Raw genomic sequence first — 10,307 nt, forward strand, 5'->3', positions numbered from 1 at the left:
CTGAAACATGTTGTTGTTCCACCACTGACTGAATGATGAGGGACTGAAACATGTTGTTGTTCCACTGACTGAATGATGAGGGACTGAAACATGTTGTTGTTCCACTGACTGAATGATGAGGGACTGAAACATGTTGTTGTTCCACTGACTGAATGATGAGGGACTGAAACATGTTGTTGTTCCACTGACTGAATGATGAGGTACTGAAACATGTTGTTGTTCCACTGACTGAATGATGAGGTACTGAAACATGTTGTTGTTGTTCCACTGACTGAATGATGAGGGACTGAAACATGTTGTTGTTCCACTGACTGAATGATGAGGGACTGAAACCTGTTGTTGTTCCACTGACTGAATGATGAGGGACTGAAACATGTTGTTGTTCCACTGACTGAATGATGAGGTACTGAAACATGTTGTTGTTCCACTGACTGAATGATGAGGTACTGAAACATGTTGTTGTTCCACTGACTGAATGATGAGGGACTGAAACATGTTGTTGTTCCACTGACTGAATGATGAGGGACTGAAACATGTTGTTGTTCCACTGACTGAATGATGAGGTACTGAAACATGTTGTTGTTCCACTGACTGAATGATGAGGGACTGAAACATGTTGTTGTTCCACTGACTGAATGATGAGGGACTGAAACATGTTGTTGTTCTACTGACTGAATGATGAGGTACTGAAACATGTTGTTGTTCCACTGACTGAATGATGAGGGACTGAAACATGTTGTTGTTGTTCCACTGACTGAATGATGAGGGACTGAAACATGTTGTTGTTGTTCCACTGACTGAATGATGAGGGACTGAAACATGTTGTTGTTGTTCCACTGACTGAATGATGAGGTACTGAAACATGTTGTTGTTCCACTGACTGAATGATGAGGGACTGAAACATGTTGTTGTTCCACTGACTGAATGATGAGGGACTGAAACATGTTGTTGTTCCACTGACTGAATGATGAGGGACTGAAACATGTTGTTGTTCCACTGACTGAATGATGAGGTACTGAAACATGTTGTTGTTCCACTGACTGAATGATGAGGGACTGAAACATGTTGTTGTTCCACTGACTGAATGATGAGGGACTGAAACATGTTGTTGTTCCACTGACTGAATGATGAGGTACTGAAACATGTTGTTGTTCCACTGACTGAATGATGAGTTACTGAAACATGTTGTTGTTCCACTGACTGAATGATGAGGGACTGAAACATGTTGTTGTTCCACTGACTGAATGATGAGGTACTGAAACATGTTGTTGTTCCACTGACTGAATGATGAGGGACTGAAACATGTTGTTGTTCCACTGACTGAATGATGAGGTACTGAAACATGTTGTTGTTGTTCCACTGACTGAATGATGAGGTACTGAAACATGTTGTTGTTCCACTGACTGAATGATGAGGGACTGAAACATGTTGTTGTTCCACTGACTGAATGATGAGGGACTGAAACATGTTGTTGTTCCACTGACTGAATGATGAGTTACTGAAACATGTTGTTGTTCCTCTGACTGAATGATGAGGGACTGAAACATGTTGTTGTTCCACTGACTGAATGATGAGGGACTGAAACATGTTGTTGTTCCACTGACTGAATGATGAGGTACTGAAACATGTTGTTGTTCCACTGACTGAATGATGAGGTACTGAAACATGTTGTTGTTCCACTGACTGAATGATGAGGTACTGAAACATGTTGTTGTTCCACTGACTGAATGATGAGGTACTGAAACATGTTGTTGTTCCACTGACTGAATGATGAGGGACTGAAACATGTTGTTGTTGTTCCACTGACTGAATGATGAGTTACTGAAACATGTTGTTGTTGTTCCACTGACTGAATGATGAGGGACTGAAACATGTTGTTGTTGTTCCACTGACTGAATGATGAGGTACTGAAACATGTTGTTGTTCCACTGACTGAATGATGAGGTACTGAAACATGTTGTTGTTCCACTGACTGAATGATGAGGTACTGAAACATGTTGTTGTTCCACTGACTGAATGATGAGGGACTGAAACATGTTGTTGTTCCACTGACTGAATGAAACAGTGTGTGTTATTGAACAGGAGTGATGCAGGAAGTCTCACTGTGTGCTGTCATGTCTCTCCAGGCCACCAGGGGGCGGAGGCCGAGCCGACAGGAGGACAGTGAGCTGGATGACCTGGGTGTTCCTGCTGAAGAGGAAGGAGCTCAGGGAGCGGAGTAGCAGCTCCAAGGAGCTCCTCTCACACACATGGGTTCATCAGCTCTTACAGCTTTTAACCAACGTTATAAAATATAGCTTTCACTCTGAAAGTCACCAGCAATGTGTGAGTGCCTCCTGACTTCCTGACTTCCTGTGAGCTCCAAGCCCATTGGTTCCCACTGAAGATGAAGATCTTTAAGTTTTTTTTATTTTTGAAAAGTCCAATCAGTGAGTGCAGTTTGAAACCACAGACACACTAACCCGACCCACTTCGGGAATGAATAGCCGAATAATGTTACATATGTAATTTAAAATTAGGCAAATCCCCCCTAAAATAAATATTAATACCCAATGTTTGATTCAAATGTGGTGACAAATGAATCCTGAGATAACAGGAGGAATGTGTGACAGCACCATCTGCTGCTGGGTTTGTAGATCTCAAGCACGTTGAGGGTTGGTGTTCTTTTTCTTATCTACTGAGCTCGGCTTTGTTATACATTTTCATTGTTCAGGATTTTGTTACTTGATAAGAATTGTTTATATTTTGTAAGAATTTAAATATTTTCAAGAATTCTGCTTATTCTAGAATGTTCCCAAATTCATAAGACTTTTGATGCAACAATGTTTTTCTTGGAATTTACATAATTTTGTAACAATAATTTTCATTTTTAATAAGTAATGTGCTTTGTTACGTAATCAAGAAATGCCTAATTTTATAATAATGTGAAAGAAATATTTAGCATTTCTTAAGAATTTTTTTTTTTTCAAAGTGTTCAGATTATTGTTGTGCTTAAACTTAAATTGGATTGTCATTATTACGAAGTCATTAGTTTTGTAATCGAGAAATGATTTTCCTTCAGAAGATTTTGATACATTTTGTGAATGAATTTTTCACAGCTTTATTCACAAGAAATCTGCTTTATTCGTTTTGCCTTTTAAGTTTTGTGCTTCCTGATCGAGGTTATGACGTGATGACTGCTTGGTTTTGATATTAGGTTGCTGATTTTTACCAATTAAGCATTTAGTTGAATATTCTTCTTGAAGATTTTCCTCAGATCAGAATGATTTTTAGTAGAATTTAGCATCACAAGTTTTGCATAATTCTTTTATAAATAATACAAAATAATTTCGGATTCAAAAGAATATGCTGACGTAAATAATCTGAATTAAACATGAACACAACTTCAGAAAATAATAGAGATGATCAAGATCACTGTGATACATGTTTCCATGTTGTTTTCTATGTCCCAAAAAAATAATAAAACTTCTTGAAAAATCCATGAAACTCTGAGAGTCATCTGATTTGTCTGTTGAGTGTTTATCCTAGTTGGGAAGAAGTGAGAATGTTAAATGTACAGGATAAACTCCAAGGCTTTAGGTATGACAGAATGATATCACTGCATCAAATCATCTCTGTCAAACAAACAATTATAATACTGACACGTTTGATCAGCAGGATAATCTCCACAGATTAACACCACTTTAGGATTTCTGAAGTGTTTGAAAAAATATATAACGTGAAGTGTGTGTGTGTGTGTGTGTGTGTGTGTGTGTGTGTGTGTGTGTGTGTGTGTGTGTGTGTGTGTGTGTGTGTGTGTGTGTGTGTGTGTGTGTGTGTGTGTGTGTGTGTGTGTGTGTGTGTGTGTGTGTGTGTGTGTGTGTGTGTGTGTGTGTGTGTGTGTGTGTGTGTGTGTGTGTGTGTGTGTGTGTACAGAAAATGGTCCGGGCCAATGAGTGTGAGTTTATAAAGATATTTTTATTGTATTAGTTTTATTCTGTTCTCCTGATAGCTTTGTGAAGCACCTTGAGATGACGCTGTTTCTAAAGTGCGCTATATAAATGAAATGTATTAATATTATAATTATTATAAAGTACCTGAAGGCATCCTCAGACCCTGAACGCCTCAAAAGTTGTTGCTCACACTGACAGCTTGAATCTGATAGGGCGCCCTGGTCGTCATGGAGACAGGAAACGGTTTCTGTAATCTGTGATCCATCAGCGTCTTCATGATCACTTCCTCAGAAAGGAAGCTCAGGGAAGTGAGCGACACTTGAATCTATATTCTAATATCTCTGTCTCTTGATGCTCTTGAAGCACTTTGAATGGCCTCGTGTTGAAAGATGCTTTATCAATAACCTTTCTTTGCCTTTCCTTTAATGGAGCGTTTGAACAAAGGCAGGGACAGAGAATCAAGACGTCCTCAGAGAGAGTCTGTCTCCTTCTATAGACCTCACACTGATGAACACAGAGAGCGACTGGACGGCAGCACGACCCGCTGGTCACACTGAGATCATGGCCTACAGAAACACCTGATCACGTGACTCACTGTAGAGGCCTTCACACAGCGGGGGGGTTTGTCTGAAACTAGGGGGGTTCCTGAGAGTCCACACCTCAACTCAAGCTTACCAATCATGTTGAGTCTTTATCAATGAGGGTTACAGAACCTCTCCATGGTCAGAACCAAGCTGGTTCCACCTGAACCTGTTCCTCCAGGACTCTGGTCCTCTGCTGTGACTCTGATCTCTGAAGAGTCCTTCTTTTCACACACTTTGTTCAGTCTGGCTTTTAGTTCTTTAGTTGATTAAATGTTTTAGTTATTCTGTATGTGTGTAAAAAGAGTTTCATTTGAAATTGCACATTTATGTTTACTTGTTCTCCTTCTAAAGACTAGCGTTGGATCATTTGCCTCTGATGCCATGATTTCTTTATTTGTATTTATTTTTAGTCAGAACATGTCAGAAACAAAACATGCAACAATAATAATAATATATTTATTTTTTTCAAGGTACACATTTTTTTTTTTTAAATAAAATGAATTCTCAAATAGTGTCTGTCATGTTCAACAGGGGCAAGACGAAGCTTAAACAACACGTTTCTGCCCCCCCCCCCCCCCCAGGTCCTGCTCAGAACCATTCAGGATCTGGCTCCTAAATAAAACGTTCAGTTTAGATAGACGTGTACAATGTGTCAGTTCATCATTACAGGGACTCCACAGACCAACACCTCTTGATGAGATGCAATGAAGTTTGGAATTTGTTCGTATGAAAAAGCAGTTTCCTCTCAACATGTGTGTTTCCTCTCCGTGTGAAAAGTCCCTGATATTAGGAGGTAGTTGTTGATTTGCGGCTTTGAACATCATTTGAATCGTTTTAAAGTCAACCAGGACTTGTTGTTTTAGTGTGACGTGTAGCTAAAGAGAGTAGAGAGCGTGAAGTGATGATCAGATATAAATACGATCAGATATAAAGATATATTAATATATGATATTCCAGTGAAGCTCCACCTCTCCCTGGACGCTGATAAACAGCAGAGCGTAGAGACTGCAGAGAGACAGACATGGATCAGCTGCTGCTGCTGCTGCTGCTGATGCTGCGGGGCTCAGGTAAGAATCCACTTTATTAATTATAATATCTGAGTGATCTCTCAGTCAATAACAAACTGCTGCCACACTGATGGCCAGCTACACACACCCACACACACAGGCACGCTCACAGACAGACCTCACAGGGAGCTCGAACACCCTCCTATTAGAGACAGATCATTAGAGTGACCTTTTTCTAATGTACGATTCTCGAGCACATGTAACCCAGGTCACCAAAGGTTAACTCCTGTGGGATGAACCCTAAGCCAATCGTAACACAGCGTTTTCAGCACAGAAGTGCCTTAGCCAATCAGAGTGCATCATAATGTTGTGAAATCAAAACTGTAACACTTTGCACTTTGTTGTAAGGTTGTGGATACACACACACACACACACACACACACACACACACACACACACACACACACACACACACACACACACACACACACACACACACACACACACACACACACACACACACACACACACACACACACACACACACACACACACACACACACACACACACACACACACACACACACACACACACACACACACACACACACACACACACACCCCCATCAGTGTGTTTATATTCCACTCAGTGTTTATTCATGAACATCATCCTGACTGATCAGAACTCATTAAGACTAATTAGTATTTATTGTATTTATTTATAGACTTCTTCACTCTCTAATCTGTTACAGTTTTTTCCGTTGATAACAAACAAAAATCTCACATAAAGCATAATTATTTAAACTCACACTCAAAGAGAAAAACCTCAAATCTCTAAAACTCTAAACACATTTTCAGCTCTGCACCCAATCTGCAATTCACCAAAACACTGCACACGGTTCTCTAAGTAAGACACAGACATCTGACACATTCACTAGTTTGCCCTTTTGAAAACACTGCCATTAAATATACTATTTACACCTATGATTTAGAGGCTTGCAGTTTAGAACTAATACACTTGATTGGGTTACTCTTATTCTGACTATTTCGTGATGAAGTTCAGCCACCTGGTATTTCCCTCTCCAAATATAATGACCATCAGAGTGAGCATTCTTAACTGATAGGCTATTGTGCCACTTCTCCCCCACTCGGAATGTGACTGTCTCAGAGAAGAGGTAGGCCTATGTCTAAAGAAATCTCACTTGGCACTTTTTGCAAAACACTGCACACGGTTCTCTAAGTAAGACACAGACATCTGACACATTCACTAGTTTGCCCTTTTGAAAACACTGCTACACACATGAACCATGAACAAATACACATGCTTTATGACCATACACACCAACTGCTCTATTGTTGAGATCAATCAGAATGAAAGCACTCAAAAAAGGCTCGACGTAAGAACTTTTTACAACAACACTGATCGATAGCATCATTTGTGTTTACACAACCGTAACTATGTGTTGTGCAGGAAAGTTGCACCGATTTGTTTTGGAGAGAAATAAAAGTATAACAACAGTATTTTTGCGTTTCTGCACATATTTGTGTAGACTTGAACGATCTTTATACAGAATTCTCTACATAGAGGGGAAAGATGAGTGTGCTTTAGGCAAAGCACCACAGTGTGTTGGTTGGACAAAGTGTCTTGTACTATAATGGCGCATTTCCAATGCAGGGCCTCGCACGCCTTAGTACGGTATCGATAGGCCTTGGTAGGCAAGGCTCACTTTATGCTGCGTTTCCATTACAGTTTAGTAGCTGGGGCAGTAACTATAGTAACGCAGTGTAGGCGGAGCCGTGACGTCATCTTCAATGCGAACCACAGACTGTCTGTGTCATGGCGAATACAGTTGTTGGTTTATTTATGTCTGTAGGCCGATGTTGTGAGTGTGGACGGTCGGAGCATACACTGCGTTAGCTTAGCCAAGCTCCATTCAGAAAACACGCATTTTAAAAAAGGTGTTCCGCCTGCCGTCTGTCTGCAGACTTGTCAAAGCATTAATTCATGGTTTTTACTAACCGGTATCAGTATGTTGTTACTACGATTTTGGAAGACCAGAAAAAAGGTGAAAAAGTACCCGTTAGCAGGAACTACCCCTAGTGGAAAAGCAAAAAAAAACAGGCACGCTTAAACCGTGCTACGTGCTGCAGTGGAAATTCTCCATATGTGAAGTGTGTGCCATTTGGTGCAAAAGCTTGGTTTTGGTAAGTGTTTATGTCGTTTTGAGTGCTGTGCTTCATTGTGGAACTTTGGGTGTGTGGTTTTGTGAATTGTGTTTAGTGGTTTGAAAGAATTAGCCCTGTTGTCAAAAAATGTGTTTTAGCAATTAAAAAAACTGTAATAAACTCCACACTTTTGGGCAGAAGAAAATCACTTTATATAAAGTTCAGATAAGCCTTTGATATGAAATATCTGGGAAAACATTTACACTTGATCATATCTGCAGAAATGTCTGTTACATTTTATTTAGAAAATCTGACATTACTTCGTCTAATGGGCAGAAAGCTTCTTTTTTTTTAAATGAAAAAAACGAACACTTAGCACACACACACACACACACACACACACACACACACACACACACACACACACACACACAATCTTAAACACAGCCACACACACACACACACACACACACACACACACACACACACACACACACACACACACACACACACACACACACACACACACACACACACACACACACACACACACACACACACACACACACACACACACACACACACACACACACACACACACACACACACCAAAGGGAACTATAGGAATATGCTGCCTTTGGGCTCCACTGTATCTCAGGTAATATTAAAACAGCTACAGGTCAGTTAGTTAATGTCTGCAGTTAGTGATAGGGGAGTGAGGCGTTCAGGTGACAGCAGAAGGTGGGAACTGGCAGCATCTCTTTCAGTTAGTTAATGTCTGCAGTTAGTGATAGGGGAGTGAGGCATTCAGGTGACAGCAGAAGGTGGGAACTGGCAGCATCTCTTTCAGTTAGTTAATGTCTGCAGGTAGTGCAGGGGCGGTTCTAGGGGGGGACAAGGGGGGGCCAGTGCCCCCCTAACACTGACCTTGGACCCCCCCTGTGGCGTATTTACATGATTTCTTGGCTGACGGAATAGGCGGAAGTAACGATATTTGTCATTATAGTCGGACCCATTAGAGCAGGGCTCTCCAACACGTCGATCACGAGCTACCGGTATCTCGCAAGCCGTCAATAGCCCCCACTTTACAAATATCTTTTGTTTTTTTACGCAAGCCGTCATCGCCACGGAGGAGCACACAGTGCAGAGAGAGAGAAAGAGAGAGAGAGAGAGAGAGAGAGAGGGAGGGAGAGAGAGAGAGAGAGGGAGAGAGAGAGAGAACCTTTTTTGTTGTAAAAAATAAATAAATCATTCCATGTGTACTATAGGACAGTAAGAAAAAAAAAAAGTTTGAAAGGGGAGTGATTAGTAAAATATGCATAAATAGAAAGAAAGAATGCTAACTAGGTAAGATGAGAATAAACTAGTTTAAATGATTTGTTATTGGTTGTGATCATATTCTAAAGATGTTTGGATTATTGAAAAGTATACAACTCTCTTTCATCTGAGTGTTGAGAGCTGGATCCATAAATTCATTTTGTGCTCAAAGTGCACCAGAGGAGGTGTGGACCCTCCTAGAGGATGTGAGGTCCATCCCTAAATAATGCAGGTTAAAATAATTGAATTGCATACATTTAGTAAACACTGCAAACGGGTCCCAAAGACCCAAACAGCACACAAAGGTTAAAGGTAGGCATATAATAATGTGTCATGAAACAAATACCAAAACTGTATTGCATGTTTTCTTATGCGCAATTACTTCATATTGTCTTTGTCTTTTTCGTCCTGCATTTATTGTGCCCCCCTCAGAAAATAACTGGCCCCAGCCTGGCCCCCCCAGTCAAATTGGTCTAGAACCGCCACTGAGGTAGTGATAGGGGAGTGAGGCATTCAGGTGAAGGTGGGAACTGGCAGCATCTCTTTCAGTTAGTTAATGTCTGCAGTTAGTGATAGGGGAGTGAGGCATTCAGGTGAAGGTGGGAACTGGCAGCATCTCTTTCAGTTAGTTAATGTCTGCAGTTAGTGATAGGGGAGTGAGGCGTTCAGGTGACAGCAGAAGGTGGGAACTGGCAGCATCTCTTTCAGTTAGTTAATGTCTGCAGTTAGTGATAGGGGAGTGAGGCGTTCAGGTGACAGCAGAAGGTGGGAACTGGCAGCATCTCTTTCAGTTAGTTAATGTCTGCAGTTAGTGATAGGGGAGTGAGGCGTTCAGGTGACAGCAGAAGGTGGGAACTGGCAGCATCTCTTTCAGTTAGTTAATGTCTGCAGTTAGTGATAGGGGAGTGAGGCGTTCAGGTGACAGCAGAAGGTGGGAACTGGCAGCATCTCTTTCAGTTAGTTAATGTCTGCAGTTAGTGATAGGGGAGTGAGGCGTTCAGGTGACAGCAGAAGGTGGGAACTGGCAGCATCTCTTTCAGTTAGTTAATGTCTGCAGTTAGTGATAGGGGAGTGAGGCGTTCAGGTGACAGCAGAAGGTGGGAACTGGCAGCATCTCTTTCAGTTAGTTAATGTCTGCAGTTAGTGATAGGGGAGTGAGGCGTTCAGGTGACAGCAGAAGGTGGGAACTGGCAGCATCTCTTTCAGTTAGTTAATGTCTGCAGTTAGTGATAGGGGAGTGAGGCGTTCAGGTGACAGCAGAAGGTGGGAACTGGCAGCATCCTCTGTGGTTCCTCCTGATG

The 10,307-nt window shown here is 41.3% G+C and overlaps 1 protein-coding gene across 1 annotated transcript in view; it reads left to right on the forward strand.

Annotated features, from left to right (window-relative positions):
* Window positions 1–2,903, forward strand: part of LOC307045504 (scavenger receptor cysteine-rich type 1 protein M130-like) — a 29,835-nt gene extending 26,932 nt beyond the window's left edge. Inside the window, exon 12 of the mRNA XM_079691187.1 lies at window positions 2,127–2,903. Coding sequence (XP_079547313.1) covers window positions 2,127–2,222 — 96 coding nt within the window. The 3' untranslated portion in view covers window positions 2,223–2,903. The remainder of the gene's footprint in view (window positions 1–2,126) is intronic.
* The last annotated feature ends 7,404 nt before the right edge of the window (window positions 2,904–10,307 follow it).

This window comes from Notothenia rossii (assembly GCF_949606895.1).
Source record: "Notothenia rossii genome assembly, chromosome: 7".
NCBI lineage: Eukaryota > Metazoa > Chordata > Actinopteri > Perciformes > Nototheniidae > Notothenia > Notothenia rossii.